General features: G+C 43.4%; 1 protein-coding gene across 1 annotated transcript in view; it reads left to right on the top strand.

The window, feature by feature from the left end:
• The window catches only part of TUSC3 (tumor suppressor candidate 3), a 230,268-nt gene that overhangs the window by 139,987 nt on the left and 75,563 nt on the right, over positions 1-14,718 (top strand). Inside the window, exon 6 of the mRNA XM_014518476.2 lies at positions 2,389-2,452. Within this exon, the coding sequence (XP_014373962.1) occupies positions 2,389-2,452 (64 nt within the window). The remainder of the gene's footprint in view (positions 1-2,388; positions 2,453-14,718) is intronic.

The raw sequence follows: 14,718 nt of genomic DNA, 5'->3' as shown, positions 1-14,718 counted from the left end.
CCGGGACTGTAACTTAGGGGGTAACGGCAGCCCCTGCTGCTCCTGCAGGGTCTGACACAACAATGATCATGCACACAACCCCTCTAACCAACCCTGGGATGGTGGGAGAAGTGGAAGGAATGAGCTGGGCTGCAAAATGTAGCTCAGTCTGTGCATCTGCCTGCCCTTTCAGAGCATGCTGCTGGGAGAGTTGTTGGGCAGGGGAAGAGGAGGTTTCCATCACACGGGCTCCACAGGGGCAGGGGACATGGGGGAAGATGGCAGAAGTAGTCTCCATAGGAGAAGCTGCAGGTGCCACTGAAGCAGCTGGGGTAGGCGCAGGGTGCCAGTTGGGGTTGGAAAGCATTTACCTCTTCACACAGGGAGAGCTTGCCACACACTTCCATTGCTCTCACAACATAGTAGTATGTCTCAGCACATCCTTTGGGTATTACTGGTTTACAGGGTGTATATCTACCCTGCCTTCTTCCTTCCCCACAGCCGTGGGTTTCTGGCTGGCTACATTTTTGTGACTTAAATACAGGTGCACATCCATAATGGGCACATGTACATAGTCATATATGTGCCTAGCCAGTTCAAAGCCTAGTGCTCATACTCAGTCTGCCTGTGCACACTCACCTATCTACATGGCATGGGTCATAGTATCACTACTGGTGTACAAGTTCTACAAATGCCACTTACATTGTTAGAAAGCTGCCATGTCGACTAGCAGAATTCAACCCTGTGTCTTCTTAATTGATAATTTCTTGGCACCCACCTGAAGCTCCATTTCTGTCTACACTAAGGACTGTACAATTATAGAAGTTTGCAGTGATCTGAGTTTGCGTTCCACACCCCTCGAAGTTCCCTTAGAGGTAGGTCTCTTCTGGAAGGCACTTTGAAGGAGGTTGTGGGGGCAGGTGGCTGAGCTCCTCCTCCTGTTGTGCCTCTGCCTGGTAAGGAGGGGGATAAGGCAGGATCCCCACCCTCACCCCAGAATTGGCAGGGGTAGTGCAGTGTGGGATCATTTTGACATGGCAAATGATTCCAGTTATGCTACCTGCCAGCACTGCCAAAAGCAGATGAGCCAGGGCAAGGATGAGAAACACTTCACCACCACAGCAATGCTGCTTCATCTCAGGAGGCAGCACCCCCTTGCCCTTGTTCCTTCTCAGCCTGGCACCAGTGGGAGCATACCCAAAAAGAAGTCCCCCTCTCTCTCCTAAGCCCCCATCCCCAAGAAGCAGAGGCAGGCCACCCTGGACCAGTGGCGGAAAGGCACAGACAAAGGGGAGTGCATTCCCAACGCGAGCGAGATCACCTAGAGCATTGGGGAGATGCTTGCTCTGGATGGCCAGACCTTCTCCTTTGTTGAGCATCCAGGGTTCAGGTGGCTTATGGTGCTCGTGGCCCCATCCTACTGTTGAGCCCCAGCTCAAGTCTGGGATCGTGCCCGGTATGCAAAAGCCAATAAAGATACCAGGGGTGAAAGTATAAAGATTTATTGCTAGCAATACAAGGTGCAAGCGGAATAATTTCACGTAACAAGCACACAGATTCTTAATTCTGAGCATCTTTTATACAGGAGTATTGGACCTTCATAAGCATTCTTGTTTGCTAATTGGTTATAAGGGAGTGACGCAAGGAGTTCTTTACTGAGCATGTCTCTATACCTGTGTTTTAGCTATGTATCTCATTTCCATACATGTATGTTTCATTAGCATACTTTCTCCCCACCTAGGGGTGTGAATCTTAATATTTAAATCAGCTCTTTGCCCTAGTCCACTAATTCTGCTTTTGTTTTCAAGCCTCCTTTATCTAAGACTGTCTTCTCCTTATCATTGCAGATGGGCATTAGTTACATAACAGAGACTTTTGCTTGGGCTATGTGTAGTGGTTTCTAGGTCAAACCTGACAGCAACATCTCCCAGGTTTCGCAAATTCTGTCCAAAATTTGGTCAATCTAGGTTCCTCTGGCATGCTTTAACACTGAACTTTTAATAAAGCCATACTTCTGTACATCCTTAATCCCATCATCTCCCCACGCAACAAAGCAGTGGCTAAAAACAGTGTTAGGCAGTATCTCAAAACTATTACTTCTAAGAAGAACTTGAAATCTCTTTCAGTTTGTGAAGTGTAGAAAAAATATGACAAATACAAATCAGATTTTAACTGTGTGTGATGTACAATATCTGCATGGTCATTCTAGCATATTATATTTATTTGCATATTAGCTCCGCTTTAAGTATTTTTAGCTTTTCATGCTAGCTTTATACTTAAATATCTTATTGCTTATGCACCATTTTGCAAGGCAGGTTTTATTTTAATAGACACAAATAATAATCATTCCATTTTCAGTGTTCTCAAGGCTTAATGATTTTTTTTTTATATTTTCTTTTTATTTTACAGAGTTACATACATGGGAGCAGTCAAGCTCAATTTGTTGCAGAATCACATATTATACTACTACTGAGTATCCTTCAGAATGGTAATGAATAGAAAAAGGCAAGCAAGAGCAGTCTCTGCTATTAAATGAAATTGTTCTTGACAGTGAATGCTACTGAAGCCTTAAACAGGTATTGCACATTTGGCTTACTTACTATGTGATTAACCAGAGACCAAGTGTTGTTAAAATTGTTGGGAACTGAGGTTGCTGCTGGTCCCTAATATGCATCTCTCAACCTGCTAACTTTAACAGGCGGGTGGTTAGTATTTTTGTATATCTTTACATCAAGAGCCAAAAATGTTTTTTATGTATTTATTTCCACTACTAACTATTTTTATAACTCTCATCTCAGCTGTCATCTCTGATAGGATCACTAGGGAAAACATATAATCTTCAAACTGAAGAATTAGTTTATTTATTAAAATAAATGATCCTTCACATACTTTGATTTAGAAAATGAACACCTAATTATGTAAGTATGCCATTATTACATAAACGTACCTGTACAAAACATTTTGCCTACTAGTTCAGTGGCAAAATTGCTTCAGTCCCAATTTGGGCCAATGACAAGACAAGTTCACCATCTTCAGAGTGAATTGGATCAAGATCTTTGTAAATATTTCTTAATAATAACATGTAAAAGAAATACAAAGCCTCTGTGCCTTCTTTAACCCCAGCTCCCTCCAACTTTTATTGTGAAACTTTTATTGTGAAAACAAAATATGATTTATGTAATTGATTATAGTTAACCTTCTCCATGGAGAAAAGAGAGAAATAAATCATATTTATCAGATTGTGGAGCAATTGCCAAAGCTTCATGTTTAGGAAGCATAATTACTTCCCTCTCACCAACAAATTTTGGGAGCTTGGTCTCTGGATTAACACTGATGTTAGACCTGCCCCTACTCCCTTCAGAACTCCCTGAATCCTTTTAAAGTTGTTTTTTTTTTTTGTTCAAGCTTGCAGCTCATCCCACGTGCATTGAACCCCCAGAAAGGCTTCTCCACCTCTTGTTCCCCTTCATGTAGTGAAATCACATCGACTTTTGCTGCTTATGAGATCTTATTGTACCTCTGATCATAATTACATTGAAGTCAATGGAAACTTTCCCTTGGCTTCACGTGGTTTGCATCAGGCTGTAATGTCATAATTAAACTTCCATCAAGTTGAGATGTTACCACTTAGAAGAGATGGCAGCATTTTGACATTACCATTTTCTAAACTTATATTGGCATGTAAAAAATAATAATAATAAAGAATGTGCCACTCAGGGTTTGTCAATGACTAAATATACCTGAAATATGAAAATAGAAAATTACATCAAGACAAAGTTTTTATGAAATATGAAAATAGAAAATTACATCAAGACAAAGTTTTTATCTGTGTCTCTGCTTAGCTTTTCCCTCATTCATAACAAATCTGTGCTCCAGAGTTGTCGACTTCAGAAATTCTGCCTATGTGATGGAACAGGTTGGCAATTCAATTCCTTCAGACCATGTTATTAAGACCTTTAACTATGATTTTGCTGCTGGTGGTTTTTACTGGTAGCTTCTCTTAATTTTATTGCTTTGTTTCTTTTCCTTCAGCTGATGAGTAACTCCAGCTTTGAAAGGCTAATCCTCTGGTCTCTTTGGTATAATAGCTCTCAAACAAACTCTTTCTATTCCCACCACTCCAAAATAAAAGTTCTGCAAGTAGAAAGGAAAAACTAATTATTATAGCTAGATAGCTCTTCATAAACATCAGAGCAGACTATATAATGCTGCCCCAAGTCTTTGCTATGCCAAAGAGTATCCATAAGACATCACAGTTGCCAAATTTTTCATCATTGATAGTGCAAAAGGCAGGGCAGAGTGGCACTTTAGAGAATAAATCATCCAGAAATGCATAAACTTCTATAGTTGGTACTAGGTTTATGACCCAGTCCTGATACCTTGTTCTGAGCAGACTGAAACCCTCAGACTGACCACAACTTCTTCCATTTGATAATAGGAAAATGTTATTGATACACAGTGATAGCAGAGAGGAGTACTGCAGGCAAACAAAATAACCCCACACCCCCGATCATACTTATCTACCCGTTCCAGGGTTCCCAACAGAGAGACAGTACATCTGGCCAGTACACAAGCATCACTCTGTGGTTCTTTGCTTGAATGTCAGAAGTCTTGGAGGTTGAGGGCCAAGGCCCATGGTGGCCTTGGAATCCCCCCACTGTTCTATAAATCCCTTCTTTTATATTCTTTTCCTCCTGATGACTCTTCATTTCTGGGTACTGTTGATTGGTATCCCTGTGGTCATCATACCATCCACATTCTGTTTTGTCAGCATAATTCTTTGGGTGTTTATACATTTGTTCCAGGAGTTGGGGTGAGGGGGGCAACTTAAATTAGAGCAGCTCTGAGGGCCAAGAACATCATGTATATCAGCATCCCTGCACTTAAAAATGACAGTGGGGGCACTTTAACTAAAGCTCATTGAACATTTTTTCAGTGCAGGGACACTGATGCACATGACACTGGAGCCTGATGGAGTGCAGTAATTACCATGCTCCAGCAGACTCCATTTTTACAGTGTGTCAGAGCAGCCTCTTTGCATGTATATAGGCACCCTTTGTTTCCACAAATCCATCACATGCATACGTTTAATTTGGACATTTACTGGCATCTTAATTTGGGCATCCCTGGCCTCCTAATTTGGTCCTTGCACCAGAACCAGAAATCCCAGGGCTGATCACTGTGACCTAATGCCAGTACTGCAGGGTCCCTTATCTTTGTCATGTATTTTCAGCAACACATTGTTTTGCATGTTTTCAATTTCCCAGGATATATGTGCCTGCTTATCTGTCAGCTTCAGACACAGTGTCCGCTAAAAGGCTGAGAACATGGTTCTTTGTCACAAACAGACTTTTAGAAACAAATTAACTCTTGCTGTTCCCCTGGACCATTGTTCTAATACAGTATCTACTCTACTTACAAGCCAGTTCTTAAAGCAGATCTTTAAACATTATTTTCTAGCCATCAAATTCATAGCCCTGCCTTCTGCCTGACTTCAGACCGATACAGGTAACTACCTGTCTGTACTCACTGCCTATAATGTGATTGTGGCTCAGTAGCAGGGATCCTGGTTTTCTCTGCATCACTGGGGCCATGTCACACCTAACCCACTCACCCGCTATGACTTGATTTTCCTATAGGTGAACCTGGACTCACCTGGAGGTGATACAGTGGTTCTCTGTGGGCCAGGTGTGATCATGGTGTATCTTCTGCCCTACACCCCGCCACTTTCTGCTTGAGTGTTGTTGCCACTCTTGCTAAGATGTTGAGTGTGTTGCTACCTGCTCTTCCCTGGAGGGAAACTGTTGGGGCTTGATTCTGTGGATCCAACCACTGCCTTTGGTTTTGCAAAAAGGAAAAACTAAACAGATATGGTCAAATGGTTCAGACCTGGCAGCCAGGCAGGGCACTGATGTCTTGCTGCCCCAAGCCTTTCCCCATTTTGGGAGGCATGGGTTGCTTTGTGCCTTGTGCACCCCTCTTATCCCCACTCTTGGGTCCCTTTTGCCTCTTGACGAGATGTTTTCACTGAGTGGGCCCCTTCCTGATCTGGCACCAGGCCAGGTCTGGCTTTGCCTCACAGCAGTCGCTATCATGCCTATGTGAGGCCAATGCTCCCCTCAGCTACCTGCTGGCATGCTCCCTATCCTCATATGCTCCTGATGGGCCTGTACTATCTGGGGGCCTGTTTGGGGAGGCTCTTCCTCTGTTTCCCCCTAGCGGGCCTTCTGCGGCCACTTGTTTTGAGCCCCTCTGGGCTTAGGTCCTTCAGTATGGGCTCCTGGGTGAGCACTTGGCCCTTGCTGCAACACAAGTAGGGTCCTGCTTGGCTCCACCTGCCAGAAGGCCCTCCTATGGTGTCTCTTGAGTGTTCATGGTAGAAAAAGTGCTCACAGCTTCTCCACAAGTCCCAACTGAGAGAGAGGCAGCTGATTCCTCAGCTGCCAAACAGAGGGCATCCAGCTGTAGGGAACACACCAGATCATACTCCCCAACAGTTGGAAGAGTGTCCTCTTACCCAGGGAGGACACGCCTCATCCCCGGGCCCATTAGCAGGGGTGAGAACAGGCAGACCCACTTCCAGTATCCTGGCTGCTGTTCCCCCATGCTCCAGTCTCTGGTGCTCTTTTGGCCTGTTGCCCTGGGGTTCCAGGCAAATTGGAGGCATCCTTCTGGTTGGTGCAGAGCTGGCCAAGTTAAGTGCAGCCCTGCCCCCCATGCCATAGCAGACAGGTAACTTGGGTGTGCACCGTTAAAGGGGCTTCATTCTGAATAAAATTTGAATGGGATTAGGTGTCTCCTAAAGCACATAAATATATGTTAGCTAACAAAGGAGACAGGCAGGCAACTATTTCATCTTCCAGAGTTAGCTAGCAACCATTCTCCCAATCTGGTATTTATACCAGTATCCTATCCTGATTGAGTGGTCAGTGGAACAGGATATATAGCTCGCTAGCCATCTTTGAACAATCGTGTCTCTTGTACATCACCAAACAATTATTGCTTTAACTGACCTTTTATTTTTGCAATCTTTTGTGTTTTAAATGTAATATTCTCCTTAAATGGAAAGAGAAGCCCATGATGAAGTATTCTCCTCTCTCCTTTTTGCCATATCTGGTCTTTTACTATATAGTTCTTAGAAAAAAAAGAAGCATCCCACAATTTGTATATTCCTATTTTTCTATTTTTTTTTCCCTGAACTGTGGTAGTAACACTTCGTAACTTATACTTCATATTTCCTGTAGAGCCCTAATGCATGATACTTTGATTTTAATATGCCCTGCTTTATACAGCAGCCAACTTGGTACATGTATTTACAATGTGATTTCTTGCTAGGATACACATCCTGCATTCTGGACTTAATATCTTTCCTACCAGATAATTTAGCTTTAACATATCTCGTACAGCTGTTTTCCTAAAACACGAATTTGAAAAACTCTCCATGTTTTTCTTTTTCTGTTCATTTCTGCCTCTTTATCTTGTCATCCCAAGGTTTCCACAGGAGTATAACCTTTAGTTAGTTTTGGAATTTTATCAAAAATCCAAGTCGGTCCATCTTCTCTCTCTCAAAGATTTTGCTATTATTGCCCATTAATTTTTCCTGCCATCTTCAATATCTCTTCAACAAGATCTTCAACAGCTTTCAGTCCTTTTCCTCCATCCTTCTTGGAAGATGCCTGTCCATATCTGAGTTTATGCTCATTACATTTTATTTTGTTAATTTCCTGCTTGTCATCCTGCCCACTGCCTTTGCATCAAGTCTTCATTCAGTTTACTAGATGAACCAACAGAATACTATGTAACTGCAGTGCCATACATATAGCTTTAGTCTTATCTCTGTTTCATTAATTGAGCTTTGTTTTTAAAGGTTTTTAATAATCCTCTAAGTATTCTTTCTGTAATTTCTGTAATGTCTCCCTCATTTCTGTATAAAAACTTGGTAAATCCTTAGTGTTCAATAGTATGATATCTCCTTTTATTGTTAGATTCTGTTCTTTTCAATATTTGGGCACGATGTTTTTAGTATCTTAAGATAAAGATATGCATCTGCTTTATCCCAAGACCATTCTTACTTCTTGGGAAAAAAATCTTTTGGTTTTAATAATTAAATTATTTTAAACCATATTCTAGCCGTGTAGTTTTGTCATCAATATAAGAATAGATATGAAATAGGATTCTCTCCATAATAAATGTTATTTATATAACTTAAGCAATGCAGAAAACAGAAATAGGAATATAACAAGGTGTTACTTGAGAAAATCCCACATTGTAGTCTTACCTCACATAGTATTTTACTATAGTTGTCCAACTGCATACTTTTCTAAGCTACTCCATATACATTTCACCAACAGTTGCATTTTCATCATTTGAAATGTTAATATAATGCATTCATGGGACTCAGTACTATATATATTTACATACCATATTTATTCAAATGCAAGATGACCCTGAATGTTAGACAACTCCTGAATAATTAGATTCTACACACAGAATTTAAAAAAATGATTAGAATAGTCCAGGTATGAAATCTAATTATTAGAGCATCATCTTAAATTCATCCCCCCCACCCCCACTACTGCTGGTAGTGGGAGGGAGAGGTGATGAGGATAGCAGTAATGGGGCAGGTGGTGGGGGACAAACAATGGAAGAGGCAATAGTGGGAGGCATATGGTAGGACAGACTGTGGGGGGGAGGTGGTAGGAGCAGGCAGCTTGCCCCCCTGCTTCCTGTCACCTCCCCCTTACCCTCGTTGTGCCTTCCCTCCCCCCACCCCACAGGCTCAGATTGTCCCAATTCTCCGTTCTCCTGTTTCACCCTACTCCCCTCTCCATGCTGCTTCTGCCACCCACAGCCTCAGGTCCCCATCCCACTTCCTTCCATCTCTCCCACCCACTGAATTCTCTTCCCACTACCTGCCCCACTACCCCTCCCTCTCCTTACCTTTGCTCTGCACCAGCAGACTTCTATCCTGCTGTAGCCCAGAACACAAAGCATAGCTCCAGCCCACCCCATAGCATTGGCATGGAGCTGGCACTGCTGTTCCAGCCCAGCCCTGTAGCAGCACCAGCAGGGAGCTGGGTCTGCTGCTCTGAGATCAGGCTGGGACAGCAGTTCCTGCTCTGTGCCACTGCTGCTACAGAGCTAGACTGAAGCCATGCTCTATGCCTCGGGCTGCAGCAGGGACAGAGACTGCTGGCATGAAGTAAAGGTAAGGAGGAGTGCAAAAGAGAGGAAAAGAGAGAGGAAGAAACAGCATGGGGGGGGGGGAGAGACCAGGGGTTGCAGGGGAGAAGTTGCAGGGTGTAAAGAGGCAGTGGGGGAGGCAGGTGGCAGCTGTGGCTCTGGCTTCAGCTCCAGCCCCAATCCCAGGTTGAGGCCAGAGTCACATCAGCTTCCTGCCCCCTTTTCATCTCCTCCCTCTCTCATTCGCACCCTCCCCCCCCCCTCCACTGCCTCATGCTTCATTGTAAGGCAAGGGGCTTTTTACCACATGTAAAAAGTGGTAAATGCAAGGGAAAACCTCATCTTCTATAAGTATAGAAGCAGGGTACACCAGGATCTGGGAGAACGGTTATTCACCAGTGTTCCCCAAGGGATAAGTAGGTTTAACAGCCACAAACTTCTGGAAGGCCGATTTAGACTGGACATAAGAAAATACTTCTTTACAGTCTGTGTGTCCAGGATCTGGAACAGACTCCCCCAGTAGGTGGTGCAAGCACCTACTCTGGACTCATTCAAAAGGCATTTGGATGCATATCTTGCTGGGATCATTTCACCCCATCAGACTTCCTGCCTCTGGCAGGGGGTTGGATTCGATGTCGTGAGGTCCCTTCCAGCCCCTAATGTCTATGAAATCTATGAAATGATTAAATGTGGTAATCTGTCCAACACAGTAGGAAAATTATTTTGTTTTCCCTCTGACATCAATCAGTATAGTTTTGCATATCATCAGATCATCCTTTATCTCATATCACTTCTATATACTTCGTGTTAACATGATTTGTCAGCATTTTGCTAATGATTCCAGTAAGAAGCTTCCATATCATTAGCAAGCAAATCATGGGTCTTAAGTTTTTAATGTAAATTGTGTCCTTTCCTGTATTCTTTTTAATGAGCACAGTCCCTCATTTATGCCTTCCAGCTAGGTATACCTTTTCCTAGAATTTCTGTATGTATCTTAGCTGAAGATGTACATTTAATAACCTCTTAACCAAAAATTGTGAATTCCGTTCCGTCCTAGTGCTTTCCAGTTAAGTATTTTTTCCAGTATTCTTTGTTCATCATCATCCATGATCTGCACTTCAGTTTGATTAATCACACCACTCTAGTCACGTTATCTTTTTTTTCAGTCTGCTTTGCCAAAGTATTATATGGTGTCTTCCTTTCCTAGAGTTCTTTCAAAAAATCAATCAAACTTAGTTAATGTATCATTATATTTTTTACACTTTTATTCTGATTCTATCTGAAAAATTACCCTTGGTCACCTTCAAAAACTTTGTTTTGCTGATAGTGTTGTTGTTTCTCTGTTTTGTTTTTTTTTACTGTTGCCTAATATGTACCATTCTGTTTCAAACCTTCAGCTTTTGCAGTGTTATGAGATTTTTTTTTTTCTCACAACTGCAATAATGTTGATCTTCTTATTTTTTCCTCCTTCATTCCCTTTAATGATTTTCTTTTGTTTTAACCACCAGGACTTACAATTAAACCAGTTCCCTGTGATGCCTTTTCCATGGCAGAGATTTCTTTTATTTTCTTCTGTAGATCCCCAGTTCTTTTATTGCTACCAAAATTGCAAATCAGTGCAGCTTTTGCAAACTTCTGAAGCCATTAAAGAAATGATTCCCAACCAGGCTGTAGCACCTTGAGTGCCTTGAGATCCTTTCAAGGATGTTGTGGTGTAAAAAGCAATATTAGCAGTCTTAGGGCATGTCCACACATGCAAGCATGTGCGTTTGCAGCAGCTCAAATAGAAGTGGTACTTATTTGAGCCAGGGCTTTTTGCCTCAGCGTGCATGCTCGGACATAAACTTTGTTGTGGAGCAAATTGTGCCACTTGGGCAAAATAACTCTGCCTGGCTCCTCCTAGATCTGCAGCCAAGGGGAGCTAGACCCTGGGGCCAGCACCTGTGCTGCCCCCATCAGTATAAAAAGCTGCCCTGGCAAGCAGCTCAGGGCTACCCACTCTCAAGACCTCCTGGGGCCTGGCCAATAGGTATCTGGGGACACTACCCCTTGTGCCAGCTAGACTGCTGCAGCAGCATCCCAAATCCATCTTTAAAAAGACCCCAAAATCCATGTTCAAAAAAAAAGAGAACTCTCCACACACACACACACACACACACACACACACACACACACACACACACACACACACACACACACACACACACCCCCGCTGCTGCCAAGTCCCAGGTCTTGGGGACAGCGCGCCAAGCCCAGCTGGGTCCTGCCGACCCTGGGACCGTTCATGCTGCCTGGCCTGGCCTGGCCAGTCCCACGCAGAGTGGCCCCAGGGCCACCGGGACCCAGCTGGGCTTCGCACACTGTCCCTGTGTGCCTCTCTGGGTCCTGCCTCTGGCGGCAGCACTGCCTTCCCCGCTGTGCCTGCAGGGAGGTGATGCATGGTGGGACCTGTCCCAGCCCAGTGCGGCTTGCTAGTCCAGCTTTGCACTGGAGTGGGTCACATGGCTTTGGGAGACACAGCTCCTATGCGTGCCTCCCAGAGCCCTGCAACCTGCTTTGGTGCAAAGCCGGACTAGTGAGCCACACTGGGCTGGTCCGGGTCCCACCACGGGAGGTCTGATTTTCTCCCCACCCTGCAAACTTGCAGCCCAGGGAATGTTTTTTCATTCCCGCACATGCCTCTTGACCCATCTCAAAGGGTTTGAGGTGGTGCAAGAGACACGTGCGGGGTCGTCTGGACATGCCCTTAGAGATTTCAAAAAGGAATTCATAGCATTGAAAACATTCTAACCTGTTGTGGTCTGTCTGAGTTCTTTGCAACAGAAAAAAAATGCTCTATTTTTCAGTAGTCAAAAAATTGAGTGAAATCTCAAGCTTACTAGCATTTTTAGAGGGGTGCTTTGAGTCTGAAAAGATTGAAAACCACTGCCTTATGGTATCACTTCAAGGCGTTTATGAATGTTTTCTGTGAATTACCTAAGCTCCTGCTTTTCCATGAATTTGCAGGGCAGAAATCATATCCCCCTCGATAGATCAACAAGTTTATTCCGAAATGTTCTTGCTCATGCTGATCTCAGTGCTGTCATTCTTCTCTTTCTGTTTAAGGTTTTCAGTATGGTTACCTGATTCAGTGGTAAATTTTGGAGAAAAACAAATCATCATTTTCTCCTTCAAGCAAAAAAGGTTGAGGATTCTCTTTCCTTATGTCCTTATTTCTCTTTTTTAGAGTATCAAATCAAAACTATTAAACATTATATGAAAACAAAGAAATGTCATAACATCAGAAAAATTAGTCCTATCACTGAAAGGCAATTAGCCTTATTGTTGAAAGGCCTAGTCACATCACAGAAGGGGGCTTCTTTCCAAAAAATTCCCACATCATCCCAGGAATAATGAAGTCACTAAACAGATACTACTACCATTAACACCAAAAACAGTCTCAATATTTAGAATGGAAAAAAACCTGCTTGGCAACAAAGATTATCTTGCTTTGCGTTTGAGGTAATATTCACATTTTGGTCAAATCCTTGTTTCTCTACATAGTCTTCTTAGCAAATCTTCTTCTATTGATGTACTTTGTTGTGGACAGTGTTTATAAACATGGCTTTCTTGTCCCAATAAGTTATACCAGGGTGTTCAACCTGAAGCCATGGGCCGGATCTGGCCCCCAGTGCCATGTTATCTGCCTTGCAGGGCTTCTTGTGGGTCTGTAGGGAGCCCCCTACAGACCCATGATCACAGGGTGATGCAGGGCTGGATCCCTGCACATGGAACTGGGCAGGGGTGGTGTGGGGCCCCATGCCTACCCTGGCATGTGGGATCCGGCTTGTGGACTGGCTCACATGCCCCTCATTTGGCATGCCAGGCTAAAGGGTTGAGCATCACTGAATTATATTAATGAATAGGAAACAATCCTGCTTATCCAGGTCTACAGACCTGAGGCTATGTGGGCAAATATTAGAGGAATTAGAGGCTGGAAATGCAGAGAGGCCTTAACCCAGGATGCTTAATCCAGGATGCTGAAGCCGCCATCACAGTCCAGCACAAATTAATTTCATGAAGGAACTGTTCCATAGTAGAAGGGAAAATTAGAACCCCCCCCCCCCCGAATTAATATATTTTCCAAAAAGAAAAAAATAAATTGTAATCATAAATATTCAAATTCTCCATGAGTTTGAGATGTTACACTTCTTTTATGGGTTTTTTTTTTTTAATTCTACCCACTACACATCAAGTTGTTACAATTCAGAGGGAGGGTAAGAAGTATCAAAAGAATATGTTATGATTGCGCACACACCTGCTTAGCTATCTGAAAAGAAAAGAAATACAAACAGGCAACAGTAAGAATTGTGTGTCACTAAGACGACTTACTAAGGAATAGTACAAATATGTAGGAAAAAATCTGGAAAGGAAAGGCAAAAAAAAAAGGAAGAGCTGGCAAGAGAAGTTTAAAAATGATAACAAAATGTTCTACAAATATGTTGGCTGAAGAAGATAGTTCTAGGAATCTGTGGGTCTGGAGCTCAGTGGAGAAGGTAAGCTAGTCATGGAAGAGGGAGAAAAGTTGAAACTGCTTTCTGCTTTGCTTCACTCCTATTAAAAAAAAAAAAGTAAACTATGTCCGGACAACTACCAGAATCAGTATATGAAAAGCAGGAAGAGGTCAAGATCCTGGTAACTGAAGAATGTATCAAAATGTTTGACAAATTCAGTGAATTTAAGACAGCAAGGCCTAACAGAACTAACTAAAGACATCCGTCATCTGCTTGTCAGCTCCAGACCCTGGGGCAGCACCGGGGGTCTTGAATCTGTTCCAGAGGAGTCTGGGGCCAGAGCTGGTTGTCAACTCCAACTAGGACAGCCCTGGTCCATTTCAAGACAGTCACAGCTCCAGTGTGGTCTGGGGCAGGGTATTGGGGTGATGCTGGCCATATTTTTACGAGGTCCTAGATCAAGCCAGGGGCCAAAGGGGCGAGAGAGTTCTGCAACCAGAGAGAGAGAAGAATTAGAAGACAGCTTCTATGGAGAGGGGTTGCACCCCAGGACCAGAGGGCAGTTACTCTGGCATCAATTTGAAGGAGATAACTGGGAAGAACTTCAGGGAAGAACAAGCAGCAGAACCAGCTTTCCAGTGGGTGTTCAAAGAGTACATTGCCAAACCAGAGGGGGTGATAAAATGGCCATAGCTACTGGCAAGATATCCTCACTTTGTTGTGAGGGTTGGAAAGAAAGCAAGCCTGGGAAGGGAAAGGGCTCTTGCCAGGTTAGAGAGTTGCAAGAATGGCTTGAGAAAGTGAGACAGATCGCCCGAGATAATTTAGAGAAGTCAAGCCAGTCAGAAGTAGAGGTACGACTAGGGCACCTGAAGGAGAGAATTGCAGGAAGACAATTTTATTTTAGTCATGCTGCTGGATTGCACCAGTAAGTTAGTTTCCAAGTGGCAGGGTCCTTTCAGGATACGGTGCACCAGTAAGTTAGTTTCCAAGTGGCAGGGGCCTTTCAGGATACTTAGGAGGGCAGGCCCTATGAACTATGAAGTGGACTGGCCTGGGCAGT

The sequence above is a fragment of the Alligator sinensis genome, unplaced genomic scaffold (assembly GCF_000455745.1).
Source record: "Alligator sinensis unplaced genomic scaffold, ASM45574v1 scaffold516_1, whole genome shotgun sequence".
In the NCBI taxonomy this organism is placed as follows: Eukaryota; Metazoa; Chordata; order Crocodylia; family Alligatoridae; genus Alligator; species Alligator sinensis.
The sequence above is the reverse complement of the archived record's forward strand: the minus strand, read 5'-3'. Positions and strand labels throughout refer to the sequence as shown.